The sequence below is a fragment of the Diospyros lotus genome, chromosome 12 (genome assembly GCF_014633365.1).
Source record: "Diospyros lotus cultivar Yz01 chromosome 12, ASM1463336v1, whole genome shotgun sequence".
In the NCBI taxonomy this organism is placed as follows: Eukaryota; Viridiplantae; Streptophyta; class Magnoliopsida; order Ericales; family Ebenaceae; genus Diospyros; species Diospyros lotus.
In genome coordinates, this window is record NC_068349.1 from 13,863,043 (window position 1) to 13,881,683 (window position 18,641).

General features: G+C 40.2%; 3 protein-coding genes across 4 annotated transcripts; 1 reads left to right on the plus strand and 2 right to left on the minus strand.

The window, feature by feature from the left end:
* Positions 1 to 163: 163 nt before the first annotated feature.
* Positions 164 to 4,025, plus strand: LOC127786822 (probable LRR receptor-like serine/threonine-protein kinase At1g12460). The gene is made up of 2 exons (XM_052314508.1): positions 164 to 2,025; positions 2,113 to 4,025. The coding sequence occupies exons 1-2, from the start codon at positions 935 to 937 to the stop codon at positions 3,581 to 3,583; spliced, it is 2,562 nt and encodes an 853-aa protein (XP_052170468.1). The 5' UTR covers positions 164 to 934; the 3' UTR covers positions 3,584 to 4,025.
* Positions 4,026 to 4,102: 77 nt separating this feature from the next.
* Positions 4,103 to 8,305, minus strand: LOC127786823 (1-aminocyclopropane-1-carboxylate synthase 6-like). Its single transcript, XM_052314510.1, has 4 exons — positions 7,630 to 8,305; positions 7,419 to 7,544; positions 5,585 to 5,745; positions 4,103 to 5,501 (listed from the first exon to the last, which is right to left on the minus strand). The coding sequence occupies exons 1-4, from the start codon at positions 8,086 to 8,088 to the stop codon at positions 4,646 to 4,648; spliced, it is 1,602 nt and encodes a 533-aa protein (XP_052170470.1). The 5' UTR covers positions 8,089 to 8,305; the 3' UTR covers positions 4,103 to 4,645.
* Positions 8,306 to 12,957: 4,652 nt separating this feature from the next.
* Positions 12,958 to 15,387, minus strand: LOC127787019 (guard cell S-type anion channel SLAC1). Of its 2 annotated transcripts, none has more exons than XM_052314854.1 (3): positions 14,776 to 15,387; positions 13,810 to 14,615; positions 12,958 to 13,528 (listed from the first exon to the last, which is right to left on the minus strand). In XM_052314854.1, exons 1-3 carry the CDS (start codon positions 15,367 to 15,369, stop codon positions 13,150 to 13,152), a joined length of 1,779 nt encoding a protein of 592 aa, XP_052170814.1. In that variant the 5' UTR covers positions 15,370 to 15,387; the 3' UTR covers positions 12,958 to 13,149. The 2 variants fall into 2 exon arrangements, with proteins under 2 accessions (XP_052170814.1, XP_052170815.1); XM_052314855.1 differs by having other exon boundaries at positions 13,386 to 13,671.
* Positions 15,388 to 18,641: the final 3,254 nt, after the last annotated feature.

Sequence of the window (18,641 nt, forward strand, 5' to 3'; positions counted from 1 at the left end):
GAATAAGAAATGTAATAATATTATTATTGTTATTATTAAATTAGAAAAGGAAGGCGTAATTAGGTATTGGAGCATGATTATTAGAAATAAGACATTGTATAATAATAATAATAATAATAATAATAATAATAGTTGATTATAAAAATGTGAAAAAGAGGGGACGAATGAATGAATGTTTTGTCAGATTGAATGGGAATGGAAGAAAACCCATTTAATTCAATTCAATTCAATTGGACCAGCTGCTGTATCGTTTCCCTATTTTAATTCTTTGATTCTTCTGCTCTTTATTAATGCGCCTGCGGTGGCTGTGGCTGTGGCTGTGGCTGTGGTGCCAATATTCGCCTGCTCACGGTGGTGGCAAGGTGGTTGGTGGAGGAATAAATGCGAATGCCCAGACAGACAGATAGAGAGGGAGAGAGAGAGAGAGAGAGAGTTTTTCTTTTTGTTTGTGAATGGAGAAAGCAGTCGATGAAAGAGAGTGGTGACACCGGAGCACGTGGTGGCAACTGGAGACAGAGAGAGAGAGAGAGAGAGAGAGATAAACAAAGAAAGAACGACAGAAAGAAAGAGCAGTCAATAAATTTTCTCGATCAGTTTTTTTCTTTTTCCAGCAAAATTTCATCGCTCGACAGCTCATTCCCCCAACCCCCCCTGTCTCTCTCTCTCTCTCTCTCTCTCTCTCTCCCCCTTCTGAGCCTCCTTCTTGGACCTTGCTTCCAATCTTCGAACTATGGAACACTGATTTTGAGGTTACTTCTCCTGCTCCCTAACAACATTGAATTGGTTGTCTGATTTTCCCCCAATTTCAACTACTCCAAACAGTGAAATATGATGCTCTTTCGCCGAGATCAAGCTCGTTTCGCTCATGATTCGAACCCCATTTAGGCCGAAGCAAAGATCCCCAATCGAGCATGCATAATGCTGGATTGGGAGAATGAATAGGCCTCCACATTACCTCCCTCTTTTCCTGTTCTTTGTGGTCAGTTTTCTCCGATTCTCGGCAGTTTCTCCGGCGACCGAGAAGGAGATCCTGCTGCAGTTCAAGGGCAACATTTCCGGCGATCCATACGGCAGCTTGAGCTCCTGGGATTCAAGCAGAGACCCTTGTCAGGATTTCCAGGGCGTGTTCTGCAACTCCGATGGAAATGTGGCAAAGATTGTGCTCTGGAACACAAGCCTGGAGGGCGTCTTGTCGGCTGCCTTGTCGGGGCTGAAATCTCTACGGATTCTCTCCCTCTTCGGCAACCGGTTCTCCGGCAACATCCCGGTGGAATACGGAGAGATTGAGACGTTGTGGAAGATCAATTTGAGCTCGAACGCTTTGTCCGGGAAAATCCCCGATTTCCTCGGCGATTTGGCCAACATTCGGTTTCTCGATTTGTCGAGAAATGGGTATGACGGAGAGATTCCGTTGGCTTTGTTCAAGAATTGCGGCAAAACCAAGTTCATTTCTCTTTCGCATAACAGTCTCTCGGGTCCAATCCCTGTTTCAGTTGCAAATTGCTCGAATCTTCTCGGCATTGACTTGTCTTTCAACAATCTCAGTGGGGAATTTCCTTCACAATTTTGTGGCATTTCAAGGTTACAGTACCTGTCCTTGAGGAGGAATATGCTAAGCGGGAGTGTTCAAGAGCAGCTTTCAGTGTGCGAAAGCTTAGAGCATTTGGATCTTGGGAGCAATTTGTTTATTGGGTTGGCTCCATTTGGGGTTCTTGGGTTGAGAAATCTTTCATATTTCAACATTTCTCATAATGGATTTGAAGGGCAGATTCCAGAGACTGAAAATTGCAGTGAGAGATTGGAAATTTTGGATGCTTCTGGGAATCAGTTGGATGGGGAGATCCCATTGAGCATCAGAAATTGCAGTGCCCTTAGGTTATTTGACTTGGGATTAAACAGGCTAAATGGCAGTATTCCATCAGGGTTTGGGAGCATTGAGTATCTTCAGGTTCTTGATTTGCATAATCTTAACCTCATTAGCTCCTTTCCTGAAGATATTAGCAACTGCAAGTTTCTTCTTAAGCTGTGAGTCCAATTACTCTCTTCAGGTATTCTGTATAATCAGCACTGAATTTGTTTTGATCTTAAACACGATTTGAAATGTTGCTGCAGGGATCTTTCTGGTAATGCTTTACAGGGGGAAATACCAGAAACGCTATCCAACATGTCATACCTTGCAATTCTTGATTTACATCGAAATCAGCTGACCGGGAGCATTCCCTCAAGTCTTGGAAATTTGTCAAAACTCCAAGTTCTTGATCTATCAGAAAATTCCTTATCTGGGTCAATCCCCGTTTCATTCGAAAATTTGACGGTGTTGACTCATTTTAATCTCTCAAACAACAACCTCTCGGGCACTATTCCTTCCAGTATCCAGCAGTTCGGTTATTTTGCATTTTTTCACAACCCGGGGCTCTGTGGTGCTCCTCTGGATCCCTGCTCGGGCAATGGCACTGCTACTTCAGGAAAAGGAAAACCCAAGTTTAGAGGTCCAGCAATTGTTGCCATTGTTGCTGCGGCAGTGATTCTTATTGGGGTTTGCACTGTAACCATTGTTAATATGAAGGTTCGCAAGAGGAGAAGGGTTGATGAAACGATGGTTGGAGAGAGCACTCCACTAGCCTCAACGGATTCAAATGTGATCATTGGAAAGCTGGTCCTCTTTAGCCAAACTCTCCCCTCCAAGTACGAAGATTGGGAAGCTGGCACCAAAGCTTTACTCGACAAGGAGTGTGTGATTGGGGTTGGCTCGATTGGAACAGTCTACAGAGCTAACTTTGAAGGCGGAATTTCCATTGCAGTGAAGAAGCTTGGCACTCTTGGAAGAATAAGAAACCAGGATGAGTTTGAGCAGGAAATTGCAAGGTTAGGAAACCTCCAACACCCAAATCTTGCAGCTGTTCAAGGTTACTACTGGTCCTCTAGTATGCAGCTAATTCTATCTGAATTTGTTCCAAATGGGAATCTGTTTAATAATTTACATGGACTTGATTATCCTGGCACCAGCACAGGAGTTGGCAATAGTGCATTGAATTGGTCTAGGAGGTTCCGAATTGCGCTAGGGACAGCTAGAGCACTCGCCTATCTTCACCATGACTGTAAACCCCAAGTGCTTCATCTCAACATCAAGTCCACCAACATTCTTCTGGATGAAAATTATGAGGCCAAGTTAACTGATTATGGGTTAGGGAAGCTGCTTCCCTTGCTGGATAATTATGGTTTAACCAAATTCCACAATGCAGTTGGATATGTTGCCCCGGAATTGGCTCAAGGTTTGAGACTGAGTGACAAATGCGATGTTTATAGCTTCGGGGTGATCCTGCTGGAGCTGGTTACGGGAAGGAAGCCGGTTGAGAGCCCGTCAGCAAACGAGGTAGTGATCTTGTGTGAATATGTTAGGGAGCTGATACAGAGTGGCAATGGTTCCGACTGTTTTGATAGAAGCCTGCGGGGTTTTGTAGAGAATGAGTTAATTCAGGTCATGAAGTTGGGTCTGATCTGCACTTCCGAGATGCCTTCAAGGAGACCAAACATGGCTGAGGTATTTCAGATTCTTGAGTCCATTAGATCTGGAGTGGAATAAATACTCATTAGGGTGAATAAAGAAGATTGGGTGGTCACCCGCCGTATGTTTCCCGGGTTTAAGGCTGGGGGACTGATGGTGCTGCTTCGGACCGCTCCTAGCAGCGGTTTTTTCTGGATCTCGTTAGGTTAAGAGACAGTACATTGTGTTCTTGGTCACTCGGGTTGCTCCTTTTGGGTAGCACAAAAAGAAAGAATAAAGAAGCTTGTTGGGCTGCTGCAGAGTGGAATCAACTAGTCCTGTACAGAAGGATAAGAATGTAGTCTGGCCGCAAAAGGGACTTGGATTAGAGGTGGAAAGAGTAGGAGACAGCAAAAGAACACCAGAAATATTCTTTTGTATTCATTTTGAGATTAATTCCATTATTCCTTGTAATTTCCGAAACAAAATCATTTGTTCTGTATTTCTTTTTACATAAATATTAAATCAAACATTTTCCAGTTTCCAGAGGTCTAAGGATAATTCTGCTTGCGTTTGGTCAGTGCTTAATGGCAAACAGGTAAAGGAATTATCAGTCACTGAGAAAAAAGAATACTTTTGAACCGATCCGCAAATCAGTTACACACTTATTCTGCACAGAAGCTTTTCAAATGAATTTTGACCAGACACTTTTGTCTCTACCTCTCTACCGACTTCTGCATTATAACAATTGCCCATCTCCAATAGACAGAAATTGAGGCAGACAGGATTGACATCTTGAAGAATCAAGAAAGGAAGAATAGCAAATGGCAAAGGAGATTAAACAAAGAAAATGTACTTAAGGTAAAACTGTCAGGCCACAACTTCAAGCCTGTGCGACCTCTTACCTCCCCGGCTCAAGTATACACAACTCGAGCAATGCAAGCAAGATCATCTCCCATCTCTATTTCAGGCCTTCTCGGCGATCAAACTTCAAATGACACAATAGTTTCAGGGAAACTTAACCCACTGCACAACCAGATTAGAAAAGCCAAGGTTCTGCTTCTAAGATAAAACTGAAACTCCCAAACCACAAGGATGGCGTCCATGAAGTATCTGTGGTTGACCTGATTCTGTGATTGAAACAAGAACTAGAAGAGTGTCTCAGCTGTGAGATTTACAGGTTTCAGAAACTTTCCGAATGCGCTCAATAACTACTGGAATGTCCTCTTCAGTCAACATGGTAAAACAACATCTGAACCACCCAGGTTCAATACAGTGACACGAAGATCCGGGAGTTACATTGATCTTAGCTATGTTCAGCAACTTGTCCCACAGCTCAAGCTCCCCCTTCTCACTGTATGATCGAATGAACCCGCTCATGTCAACCCAACAGTAGAAACCACCACTGCTTTTTATGCATTCAATACCTAGTTGCTTCAACCCAGCCACAAACTTGGCATACATCCTTCCAAGCCTTTCCCTAGTTGTCTGGATAAATTTCTCGATGAAAACTGTATCTGACAGCATTGAGATAAGCAAATGTTGTGTTGGAACCGAGATGGATGAGAATCTAGCCATCTTTTTAGCAGCAGCCAGAACATTATCGTTGAAAGAATAAATGACCCCCACCCCGGAACCTGGAAGACATAGGTCTTTCGAAAGACTATAAACTATATGAAGCCGATTTCGGTCAAAATCTTCTGAATCAGTGATCTCTGCCAGGCTAACAAACTGCTCACCTCCGTGAGTGGACCCTGCTAATATCTCATTTGAAATAATATGGATGTTCTTTTCTGTAGCAAAGTCTAAAAGGTTGTAAAGTATTTCCCGATTGAACAGATTGCCTACAGGATTTGATGGGTTAGAAATGATAATCCCACGAACTTTTAGACCACGTTTCTTAGCTTGTGTAAATGCTCGATCAAGAGCAATTGCATTCAAACTGAAGCCATCTGCACTGCGGCAAGGAATGGGTATGATCTCCACCCCAGTTCGCCATTTGACATCCCTATCAAGGCTGCATATTGTATCTAAGATTCAGTTTCTAGACAGCACAAAACAGGTGGAAGGAAAAGTCTTGCAACAGAAGTAGAAATTTACTCTGGGTAATATGGTGAGGGAACAAGAAATGCATTTCCCACATCTGCCAGGCAGAAAGCAAGCATCTCAAGGGCTGGGGTTGCACCGGCTGTTAATATTATTTGTGATGGGTTGAAGGACACTGATCTTTTCATAACTTGAGACATGAACCCAGCCACAGCCTTCACCACAAGCGATAATTGCATGAGAGCACAAAGAGAAGCAATTCAAAGGGATAGATTTTTAAAAAAATGTTGACATAAAGGAAGTGGCATCCATACAGCACAAAACTGAAAGGAATAGAGCCTTAAAGCTTAAGGCTCTCTCATGGCACAGAGTGTGGTAGACAGTAACATAAGCTTGTGTTCGTCAAAGAAATCTAGGATCCATGAGAAATGAAGACCATGCAGAGGAAAGAGGAGTGTTAAGAAACTTAAAATAAAAAAGGAGGTACATAATTCATCTAAATCATTCCAGTTAAATACATTGGAGTACTTCATACATGTATCAGGTAGACATAGAGGTGCTAGTGTCTTAGATGGGTTTATATCATATAAGAGATTCTGACAATAAGAGGATAAAAATAAAAGATAAAAAAAGACCAGGACGAAGCAGCACCATGACAAACCTACTATGCACCATGGGCAAGACAAAACAACACACGAAGCGAAAAATGAACCTTGAACATGAAAATAAAGTGTGGCTACTGCAACAATCCTTATTTAAATATGAGTATGATAAAGTATTTATCCCTCTTTAACAAGCTTTTATTGTTTTCCGAGTGCCCAAAGCTTGGGCAGAATGTACTAGTTGCCAAAACTTTCAGCCAGAAGTTTCCATTTGTTACTGTTGCCCTCCCTCCATCTACTTTTGTTTTTTGGGTTGGGGGAGGAGGGGGGATTTTAATATCATACACAAATTGTTGCAGTTTAAGAGTCAATAATCCAACTGCTACAGAAATAGTAACTCACAAGTCACAAGTGCCAAGCTAGATGTAGATATTGAGTATGGGAAGGTTTATCCCCTTTAACTTCTACAAGGTTTAGTGAAGACAATGAATTATGAATTCCCTATACGTGTAGAACAGTCAATTTGAAAACAAGAGAAATATATCAGATGTTGAGTGAGATATTTTGAGATTGGATGATGGTGATTCAGTCATTATCCATATTATAATTTCCATTTCCCAGTAGATTTAAAAAAAAAAGACATTCCCAATTATCTAACTAGGTGGGGTCGGCTCAATAGATTTTAGCTTGCCAATCCCAAAACTGCGTACAGATTTCATCCACTAGACAAAGTCAATGATATAAAATGGCATTAAAGAATAGAACATATTTTTTAGCTATGAGAGAGCAAAATTTCAAAGCCCCGGATAATTCAAGAAGGATGGAAGTAAATAAATTAATGAAATAGTTCAGGAGAATAACATGTTGATCACTCTTTTCTTTGGCACCGGACTAGACAATTGCACAAGCCAATTGGGACAGGATCCAATTGGGCTATGTGATTAACATAACAATAAACACACAGCTTATAGTCCACTTCAGAAGAATTCAAGTTCCAACAAGTTGCAGTTTGCAACTGTACCTCTGAGTTTAACATTGATCCTTAAATTGCAGCAAACTACCATTTTTAGTACATTCATAAACTACTTCAAATATACAATTCAGTCAGCAAATGACAATTTCTATTGGCATACATCATATCAATTTTTTTCCATTAAAACTATAAGCTCAGAAAATTAGTTCCAATAGTGAAAGACTAGCTTTTATGTAGAAAACTGAATTAATATTATTCCGAGACCAGGAACAATTCAATCCGCGAGAACAAACAAGAGTGACGCGGAAATTACCACTTTCAGCTCCATCAATCCATGAAATGGCTGATATGTTGCAATCCTTTCTATACTCAAATCCCCGGCAACAATCGAATTCATCGCATTCTCCGCCAACCAATCTCGAACTAAATCCAGCGACAACTAAAATCACCAAAAACCTTAAAACCCAAAATCATTTGAAAAACCAGCCACAAATTTCAATCGATACAAATACTGAGATACCCACCCTATTTTCAGCCAAACCAAGCTGAATAACGCCGTCTGGATTCGTTGCAGAATCATAGGGGTCCTCCGAAACCTTCCTTAATCCGATGTCGACGGGGCCATCACTCTGTCTAGCGATGGAATTACCCCTGGAAGACACATGGGCGCCTCTCGGGGAGATGACGGAGCGAGAGTGAACCCGGTGCAAGGCGGAAGGAGAGGAGACCTCAGCCGCCACTGCCGTGGGAGGAGTGGGCGGCGGGGTGGCGGAGGAGGGGCGGTGGCGCTTGAGATAGAGTTGCAAGAAGTAGAAGAGAGCGCAGGGGATGAGGGAGCCCAAAACGAGGCCGCCCCTGCCCTGGACTACCCCTTGTAAGGGTACTATGACCCTCATGGCCGTCGTGACGCCGCCGCTCCCGCTGGTGGTTGGCTGGTTAGTATCGTCGTCGGACTGGGTGGCTGGGGTTCGCGCCTGGGTCATAGTGGGCTCATAGTGACCCGCCGGAGCGTGCCGCAGCGGCGGTGGACGGAGAGGACGAAGGGGGTGCTGGAGAAGAGTAGTTTTGCTTGGTTTGGCTCTCTGTCTCTGTCTCTCTCTCTCTTCTATCTCTAGTAGTGCAACGTGTGCGTGTGTGCGTGTGGGTGTGCGTCTGTCTGTCTCTCTCTCTCTCTCTCTCTCTCTCTCTGAATCAAAAGCGCTTTGGGGTTTTCGTTCGTTCGTTGGGTTTTGGTTTCAATTTTCCCCCAAAATGAAAAGACGATATTAGCGCCGTCCCTTTGGTTGGGGCTGCCCATGGCCATTGGGGGGTGGGGTCAGGTGCTATTGAGTTTCCTATTTTGCCCCTTGTACCCATTTTTTTAATAAAATAATTTTATAATTAAAAATAATAATAAATCTATTTAGATAGAATTTATCCTAATAGAATTATTTTTTTTTTATCATTTCAATTATTGATGCTAGAATAATTATCTTATTTATCATTTTATTTACCAATAATACTCTTTTTAGTCATAATTTTTAAATTTTTTATAAGGTTAAAATTATCTTTTTATTTTATTAAATATTATTAAAATAATATAAAACAAGTATTAAATGATCTTTTAGCTAGATAAATTTTAGCCATTTAGGTTGTTCTCTTTTTTTAGTACACAACTAACTACATTAATAAATATTCATAATTTCGTATTTCTCGTGATTCCAAACCTAAATCATTCTTGAATATTAAAGTATTATATTTTTAATATTTAGAATAGTTTGAATAATAACTACTTAGAATATTTTCTACAAAGATAATGTCATGAGTTTTTTATACTTAAACTTAATGTATTATATGATTCAAAATTATTCAAGTAATCATTGTGCAACCTGACCAAATTAGATCCATTTATCTTGGTGAGCAATTTATCACAAGTCTTATCACTTTTTGTTGTTGAGGGTTAGCTATACACAAAGGATGGAGCTACAATTCATTTGGTCTTATTGACATATTGATAGTAGATACAAATATATAGTATCAAGATCTTATATATTTTACGTTTTTGGAGTTGTATATGGAGTCTAACTCGTTATTAATTTAGAAATATTTTAAAATATAATAAAAAAATAGTTTTAATTTTGTATAGCAGATAGGACTGACTTTTGAAAATATTTTGAGTCCCCTCCTTTTGGGGGCCTTAAGTATAGGCTTTAGTGATCTTACCCTTTAGTCGACCTTACATGTTTTAAGTTTGTCAACTAGAAAGTAGGTTGTGTTGAGTCTTTGCCCACTAATAAGTTAAGGCATCTCATGAAAGGATATGTTAGCCTTGTAAGAAACTTTTATTAGTTTTTGACTACTTGAGATGCTTAGCAGAGTATGGTTTATGAATTTAACAATATAAATATTAATAAGTTTTTAATAGCAAATTCTTGTGTGCAAGCAAGTATATAGGCATACTCGTCGTGCAATCAACAACAATTTTAAATTGAAGTATTACATATAGTCTAGGAGTTTTTCCTTAAAATGGGGGGGAAAAATCATTCTATCACTAAAAATATAAAAGCTAAGCATAGGAACAACTCTATTACGGAGGGTTATAAAATAATAATAATAATAATAATAATAATATAATAAGAAATGATAAAAGCAGGTAGGGAGGTAGGAAGGAAGAGGAAAAATACATATTTTCACGCAGTCCAAAGACATTAAACAGTAATGTAGGAATCCAAGGTGATTGACAATTTTGCATTTGAAATCCCAAAGCAAAGAATCTGGCAGGAGAGGGGAGGGGGAATCAATCAAGAATCTGCCCATCTTTTGGCTATCAATTCAAAGCCCACACAACTAACACTTGGCTTCCAGACAAGACGCCTGCTTTTGTCCCTTCCATTCTCAACCACACACACACACAAGCAAGAAGCAAGCTCGCTCTTAGACGCATTGGCTTATTGTCACTTGTCCGAATATGTTTTAATTGGAGGACCGTGGAACAGAAGAAAACAAAGTTTCTTCCTAGTGAAGGGCGTTGTTTCGATTCTTCCGATGGGGGAATGAATAATTAATTAATTAATACCTACACACATATATATATATATATATTCTAGTGAAGGCCCATCCATTATAAATAAATATAGTTCAGTCCCTCTTTGCGCTTTACTTGTTTGGTTCCTAAGAAACAATAATAAGAAATTTAAGTGATGCCACTCTCTCCTCACATATATGCTGGAAACTTGTAGTATTGTAAGGTAGGTAGGTGAGTTACATTGTAAATTTTGCATTTAAAAATTACATACATCACCCATTGGTTGATTGATTTTGATTGAACGGATGCATTATTATTAGTATTAGTATACACTCATAGACGTAATTCAAGCGACATCCAATGATTTATTTTTTTGGGTAATTCAAATAAAATGTAGGTCTCGCAAAACAGATAGAAGGCATGATAAGGGATGTGAACGTTTGAGGCTGCAATGCATGCGGCGGCAGGCAACGCCAAGCCGGGTTGCGTGAGCGCGCGCGCTGCGCATGTTGATGATTGTGTGTGGGTCTGAATCAACTCCACATGTAGTAAAACCGTGTTTTGTCTTCGCTTCGTATCGTCCATCTATCGTCCTTGTCGTGCTTGGAAAAATCTCAGGCGTTTGGTAATCAGAGTAGTGATAAATCATTATTATTATTAAAATAAAGTCAATATTAATGGAGCACAGTTGTCGAAACTGATGAGTGCATTCATATGGGATCTATCATCCATCCGTCCATTAATTAATTCAGTTGCTTCCACGGCATGGCCTCCCTTTCTCCTACTAAGTTTGAAGTTCATGCCCAGATGATTTTTGGCTTCAAACCTACATCTTTTGTTTCATTTCCTTTTAATTGTTTGTGTTCTTCCTTTTGAAAGGAGGAGTTTTTATTGAAACACACTATATTTACCGTCTTGATGTCATCTCTACGACCACTACCCCTATCATCTTGTCTCCACTGTCAAACCATTAGTATCGATATTAATCTTTTTTATGAGAAATTATAGATGTTAAATGGATGAGTGCCTTGTGCCATCCAAGCCTAACACCCTATACAGTCGAGGTAAGGTTAACCCAACAACCCCCAAGGGCAGAACCCAATGATTTGGAGTGTGCATGAGAGGTTTTTTGTCTTTACGTTTACGATGTCTTTATGTTCGATTTTTAATCACTGTACATTCTTTAATTTACCTCTTCTACCATCTTTAGAACTCGGGGAGGGGGAGACTCTGAACGAGGCATCATCCCAAGGCTCAGCCAACAAATTTGACCTTGTGACCCAATTTGGAAAAAAGCTTGCCTTGGCTCAAGCTAACTAGCCCATTGCCCCGCCTGGCAACCTAGCCTGTTGGGCTTCAGCTGTTTGTCTGAGATAATTTTTTTTAAATAAGAATGTTACAATTTTTCATTACAATTTTAATTTTTTTATATCTCATACACAGAATGTTATGATCATCTTAAGCAAATGCTAATTTTATATTTCTTGAATGAAAAACTTTTTATAATTTTTAAATATTTATAAAATTTAATATAGTTTTAAAAGTGTAATTAAATCATTAAAAATTAGCAAGTTGAAACTATTAAAAAATAAAAATTTTAATTTTTAAACTTTCAACTTTTGACTACCAACTTCTAAGTTTTTTTTTTTTATTTTAAAAGTGGAACGTGTACTTTTAAAATATTTTTATATTCTATTCATTAAATACATAAATATAATTTTTAAAAATTAATTTTAAGACTATATTAAAACTGAATGAGCTAAACGGGTTTGTGTTGGGCTCAACATCATGAGCCTGAGCCCAACCTGGTCTATGAGGTTCGTCAGTTGGCTTGACTCAATTTATTGTAGACAAATTTATAAGGTGACATAGTCTTTGTTTTGCACTAATAAGTTGGGTCGAGGTTCAACCCATTTTATGAACGAGTTAATCTTATCCATCCCATCTTTTTGCAACTCATGACCTAACACGTTTGACGTGGCTACGAGAAACTCACAAAAATAGGGTTTTAAACTATATTGTACGGAAACACTTCATAGGAATCGTTTCCCCAATTTGAAAATATTTTCGAAACGTTTCTTATTCCTATTTTGAACCCTATTTATGTTTATTTTTTTAAAAAAATGTTCATTTCCACGTTTTCGTTTTCTATTGAAAATGTTTCTCATTTTCATTTTCATTTCCATACAACATAGATTTTAAACCCTTCACACAATTATCAATGTCAATCCATAAGAAAACTTCATCATTGACTAATGACAATAGTTGAGAGAGAAAGAGATAAAAAGATAAAAAAAAAAATTTAAATACACAGGCAAAATGATCATCTTGTTTGGTGTATTAATAACAAAGGAGATGTATGGTATTTTCAAAAACATAAAAGGTAGTACGTGATGTTATATAAAATTTACCGTTTGTATTAAAATCATATATATATATAATAATGTATTTATGTAACTATAAACTATTTCAAAAGACTGGGCCCAACCAAACCCATTGCAGCCCAATTCAAAAGACCCAATGAGTCCAGCCTAAACGCCTCCAATCCTAAGACCCTAAACCATATGGTAGCGTTGGTTAAAATGAATAAAATAAATGAGTATTAAGATAAGTTCGAAATAATTTTCGGACCAAGATATAGAATGGTCAAGATAAAGTTAGAAAGCATTCTAAAATTTTTATCAAACTGTTTGTTAAATTATTTGAAACGCATTAAAAGACACGTAAGTCATTTTTTCTTATATGTAGGGACCAAAATATGCTTATGTTGAAAAGGACGAGAGATATGCATATATTAAAAAATCAAGATAAGAGGTCATTAATGATATTTTCAAGAATAGTTGGATAAACTTAACAAATATGTTGAAAAAAATAGAAATTCGGGATGCATTCCATATCTTAACTTTTCTACTTAATATTTTGATTAACAAACGTCCCTAAATAAAAGAAGCACATCATCAATGCTTAATCTAATTTTAATTTCTCCCATCTTTACAATTGAGCACATATATATGTATATATATATATAATGCAGTTTTAATCAATCGAGGTCGCCTTCTTTCTGCGCATCAGAATAACCCAGCTGCTGCTTGTTGCCGGAGTTGTGTTTGGCTATGGATGAAACCAGGGAGAGAGGAGTCTTGGTCCAGCGCCTTATGTTCTTCAATGGCGCCTTCCTCTCCTTGGCCTGTCGTCGCTCTGTGATGGCGATGGCGAGGTCGTTCGGGAACAACGTCTGCCAGACGAAGCCGTGCAGCAGCGTCGACACCAGCAGGACGAACACCATGGCTGAGGACATGAAGGAAAGAGTTAAAGCGAGGGCTTTGGTTAGCACCGAAGGTACGTGCTCTGCATACTTGATGGTTGCCAGTGACGCCGTCGTCATGGGGAAGGTGTATGACCACCATGCCACCGAGAACCTGCTTAATTATATGTCATATGTAAGATTATTGACCAGAACAAGATTTACTGTTCTTTTAGTTTTGCTTCTGCCATCATCGAACATCGATTGAGTGGATTCTTTTTCTTTACTAGAGCAATTTTTCCCTGCTTGTTTTTCATCCTGTCAACATTGAAAATCACTTTCCTTTCATTTATATATTGTGGATCATCTTTCTCTTGAGGCTTGACTTTTATGATGTTATTAATCCTAACAAGTGATCATATGGGAAGTATCAAACAAAAATGAGAAAACTCTCACCTAAAACCCCAGAAGAAATTGATGCGCACAACGAGAGAAACATAGAGGAACAAGGCGATGAAGTAACAAGTCCTGGACAACCCATCAAACTCGCCGTAAATGGCTTCCCAAGCAATGCTGGCCGCAGACGGAGCGGCGATGAACATGGAGTACACAGGGTGGAGTTCTTTCGGGAGAGCTTCGCTCGTCGGTAGTCTCTGATACAGCGTGACAAACAACACAAGGTAATGCGCAAAGCCGACTGCCCATAGGAACTTAGCCGGCTCCTTCCACCCCACCTTGGACGCCAAAATCGCCCCCACGAAGTTCCCGACCACCGAGAGATGAGTAGACGGGTTGGCTACCTTGCAGAGCCGCCGCTTCCCCCCGGAGAGCCACTGGCCGTAGATCTTCAGCTCCAGGACGAAAATGGGCGCCATGAAAGCGCACCAAATGGCCGGGTGGATGACTCCGGTGGCGATCATCGGGGGCACGCCAATGGCGAGGAACATGCAGACGACCCATGGGGCGAAGAAGAAGTTGACTCGAACGGGGTGGAAGTATTCTCGCCGGACGGCTTCGAAATAGAAGAGGCATTTGAGCAAATAGGTGGTGGACACCGAGGCGAGCACCCCGAGGGCTAAAAGCCAGAGGCCAAGGTTGATGTACAGGGGGATGTGGAGGAAGGCGGTGGCGGGGCTGGTGGCGAGGGCCCGCCAGAGGATGGCTTGGCTGCCGAGGCCGAGACAGATGCCGAAGCAACCGATGGGGAATCGGAGGAGGAAAGGCCATTTCTCGTCCTTGGGGAGGAGAATGTCCTCGTAGTCCTGCAAGTGTTAGGGGCAATAATGTTAGATGTTCTTTGAAGGGACTAATCTTGAACATGATTACAAGTATATGTGGAGAAGTCAAGTCAAAATCGGACCGACAATATCCATCCTTGATGTATAATATAATGTTAATAATGTAATCAAGGACTATGATTACCTTGACTTGGTCTAGCTCAGGTCCTCTAAGAGCAGCAAAATACCTTCCAGCGGGCACGCTTCTGTTAACACCGCCGCCGCCGCCGCCTTCATCCTGCACAAATCCATGGCCATGATGATGATCGTTCTTCTTCTTCTCCTTCTCCATCACCATCTCTCTCTCCTTCCGGCCGCTAGGCAACAACGAGTTCTGCTTACTGAGAGCCGCCGCTTTGGTCCTGAACATGTCGAAATCCGCCCTTCTTCCTCCATCCGCCGCCGCCAACGCAGCCCTGTGAACTGAACTGATCCCTCCAAAGCTCCGTCCACTCCTCCGAAGCATCCTCCTCTCATCACCATCTCTAACCCCCCTACTCTCCCTGTTGAGCACCGAGAACCCCGTCTCCAGCGACACCTGCCTGCTCAAATTCCTGGGCGGCTGCCGCCTGCTGTCTTCTCGGGTCCTAATAACCGGCCTGTGGGAAGGCCTCTGATCTGCCATTCTTGTCGCTACTGATCTTCTGGCTTCTCCATCCTCAGGGAAGACTTGGTGGATGTCCACGAAATGAGTGTCCAAAGAAGCTGGAGAATTGGTAGCGTCTTCTGTGCTCCCCATATTGTCCTCTACTGTTATCTGTGAATAATTAATTATACTGGGTCTTTGTTTAATTAGGTATCTTCTTCTTATATGCGTCTGGATTGTTTAGGTAAGGTAGGTGTAGTTGTGTAAAGGTGGCATCATGCACGAGAAAGGAAGGAAGGAAGAAGAGCTGCATGCAGCTGCTTCCAGAGAGGTGGTGTGGTGGATCATGCATGGACTGGATGCATGATGAAATTAGAACCAATGCTTTCTCGTGAGACAAAAATTAAATCAAACTATTTGATATTTCTTTAATTTGTGGATGTGGATCGATGTGGTTTATTAGTTAATTAAGCATTACATATATAGTAGTCTCTAGCTAAGGCATATGCATGGGCATTCAACAATATATACAACTTGGCTGGCGGGTGGCGGGAGAAAGAAATCAAGGTTTCTGCATTTCACGGGTAAGCTGCTGCAGTGCAAAGAGTAATTATATTATCCATTTGAAAGAGAAATTAAGAGAGATAATTGAGATGAAAATTGTTCTTCAACAATGCCCCCCTGCCCATAGACAAAATTACATTCTCAAATAAATTAGGTTTACACCAAATCAATAGGGTTTCCAAAGTTGCAATGCAATCTGGAAATTAGATGCGAAAAGTCAAATCTGTAAGAAGAAAATTAAAAAAAAATGAAATTTGGAGATCATATGCAAAATTCAGATATGGAAATCACGCTTGGAAACAAATTAAAATTCAACAACTCCAACTCTAGAAATTAGATCCGGATATTGAAATTGAAATGAATTTTGGAAATCACATTGTAGATTTAAATATATGGAGATCAGATCTCCAAATGGAAGGTTAAAATGAAATGTGAAAATCAAGCTTCCAAAGAAAAAATCGAATTGAAATCTAGAAGAAGAAGAAGAAGAAGAAGGAGGAGGGAGAATAGAGGAGGGAGACGGTGGGAGGAGCAACATTTCATCGAAGAATAAATGCTTGCTGAGAGATTTTGAAAATAATACTATCTTTGAAATTATTTAAGAAAATACTGCTAGTTCCAAGAAAATTAACATTATATTACAAAATATCTCATGTGAGCTTCCCATCTTGGTAGAGGGGACTAATTGGGCAAATAAGAATGGCGAGTTTTTCTCACACAACTGTTCTAAGTTTAGTAACTTAGATCTCGCTACTTCCTGATAACTCACTACACTGAGTAGCAAGTTCACTTTGATCTCATTACTCATTATAGAGAGATAAATGTAATATCCGAGAAATTCTTAAGGTTATAGATGGCGTTTAATGAAAGGTATAAATGAAATTTTCGAAATAATGAGGCTATAGGGTATACTAACATAGTTTTAAGCGACCGAATCAACCGAAGGGAGTACCCCAGACCTTGGATACTTAAGGAAAATGGAATAGTACTGACGAGTAATTCAAGGCATTATTTTAGATGTCAAAAGAAATTGGATCGGAAACGATTTTCGGTATAGCTGTAGATCGGCTTGAAAAATTGAATCGACGTAGGAAACTTTCAAAAAGTCAATAGAGTATTTTGAGGACTTAGATTTTATATATGGAACAATCCTTGAGCAATTTCGGGTTGAAACGAAAGGATTTAAGGTCAAAACGATCAATCGGGCCAAAGTGCAATTTATTAATTTTGCCCAAGGAAGGTAAAAAAGATAGTTTTTCAAACATTTTGAGGATGAAATGAGGAGTACAAAACTTGTGGGCCTTATTGGTATTGTTAGAAAGACTAGGGGCCTCAAGGAAAGGGGTAAATCGAGATTGGAAATTAGTTAGGGGACAAATGTGTAATAAATGGAAAATCTGGTGTGAACACAAAAAATGACCGCCGCACTGCCACCTCACGTGGAGCCTATTTCCGACGATGGGACGGTCGAGAGAGGTCTAGGGAAGGTGGTATACGACGCTAGGATGCTTGGAGGCCATGCCTTGGCCATTGATTGGTCGAGATATGGCCGGATTTTGCTTTAAAAGGGGCCGAGGGTTTCGACATTTTTTGCAACAAATTGGCCGTGTTTTGGAGTGTCTTTAAGGGATTTGTTAAGGGGATTTTGATCCTTGCATCAAGGGGAAGGATTAAGGAGCATTTGGCGTTGGTTTGAAAGTTGTTCGAAGCTTGGTCGGAGACGCGAGGCAGACTGCCTGGGGTCGACCTGCAACTTCCCGTTCAAGGGCTTTTCCGGTGGTGTTTCGATCGGCAAGTGGTGCCATCTGGATCGACTTGGTGAGGACTTCAAGGGGGTGTGCTTGGTTTAGCCATCGGAGCAGTTGCCAGCACTCGGAAACGAGGAAGAAGATCGGCACGTGGTTACACGCGCCATCTTTCACGCGTAGAGGGCGTGGGATAGGGGTATTTTTGGAACTTTGCTTCATTATTTTTCTTAAATTATTTTAGGAACTATCATGTTGAAAAATTTGAAAAAATGCTTGAAGAGATAATTATTTTGGAATTATCGAGGTGTAAACTAGGAGAAAAATAGATGAAATTATGAAAAATTAAGGAAAATGGATTTTGATGCTCTTTTAATTAAATATGGTGTTTAGGGAGTATCGTGGCTCAAGATTGAGAATAAATACAGGTGTTTGAGGTATGACACGAAAATCGAGGCAATGCACGAGGATTGAAGCATTCCGAATACGTTCGAGGTGAATGGTTCTATCCCAAAAATTTGTAGACTTGTGAGTGTTCACCCCAAAACTTGATTTATTGTAGGTGTTTCTACCCCTAAAATTTGGTATTTGTTCTACCTAAATGTGTTATGATTTCATGCAAAATGGTTTTATTGCATGTGAACGGTTTAATCAGTGACGGTTGGTTTCATGTGGGAGGTTTGTTCCAAAACGTTTTATACATGTGCATTAAATTTTGTGCGATAAATTATGTACATGAAATGTTGTTTATATGGTGCATTGAGTTATGAAATGTGGCATTGTCATGCATTTTGTGTTGTTCATATGGGATGTCAGCTTGGAATGTTATCTGGATAGTGTAGCTGTAATTCTCCAAGAGTGTTGCCTGGATAATGTATAGGGGTATCTTGTGCTGGTGTGCATGCTAGGATAACTACTTAGGTTTTCGTGCTGGCCATATGGCCAGGGAAGTTGCACTAGGACGACTGGTGGTACATATGGAATATGAGTTGGGATTGGGTAATGGTTCCTAAATGTTTTTGAGTGGGAACGTAATCCTTGATGTAATTGTGGTGAGCAGGTTTCTTACATTGATGTGACCCTCATGGCCAGGAATGGTAATGATTGTTCCTGAGG

Excerpts from the sequence above, each read along its gene's own strand:
- LOC127786822 (XM_052314508.1), top strand. The coding sequence starts at position 935 with ATGAATAGGCCTCCACATTACCTCCCTCTTTTCCTGTTCTTTGTGGTC. Across the intron at positions 2,026-2,112 it reads TGCAAGTTTCTTCTTAAGCT|GGATCTTTCTGGTAATGCTT; the intron begins GTGAGTCCAATT and ends ATGTTGCTGCAG.
- LOC127787019 (XM_052314854.1), bottom strand. The coding sequence starts at position 15,369 with ATGGGGAGCACAGAAGACGCTACCAATTCTCCAGCTTCTTTGGACACT. Across the intron at positions 14,616-14,775 it reads CTGAGCTAGACCAAGTCAAG|GACTACGAGGACATTCTCCT; the intron begins GTAATCATAGTC and ends TAACACTTGCAG. Across the intron at positions 13,529-13,809 it reads AATTTCTTCTGGGGTTTTAG|GTTCTCGGTGGCATGGTGGT; the intron begins GTGAGAGTTTTC and ends ATAATTAAGCAG.
- LOC127786823 (XM_052314510.1), bottom strand. The coding sequence starts at position 8,088 with ATGACCCAGGCGCGAACCCCAGCCACCCAGTCCGACGACGATACTAAC. Across the intron at positions 7,545-7,629 it reads TTGGTTTGGCTGAAAATAGG|TTGTCGCTGGATTTAGTTCG; the intron begins GTGGGTATCTCA and ends TGGTGATTTTAG. Across the intron at positions 5,746-7,418 it reads GATTGATGGAGCTGAAAGTG|GCTGTGGCTGGGTTCATGTC; the intron begins GTAATTTCCGCG and ends CTTGTGGTGAAG.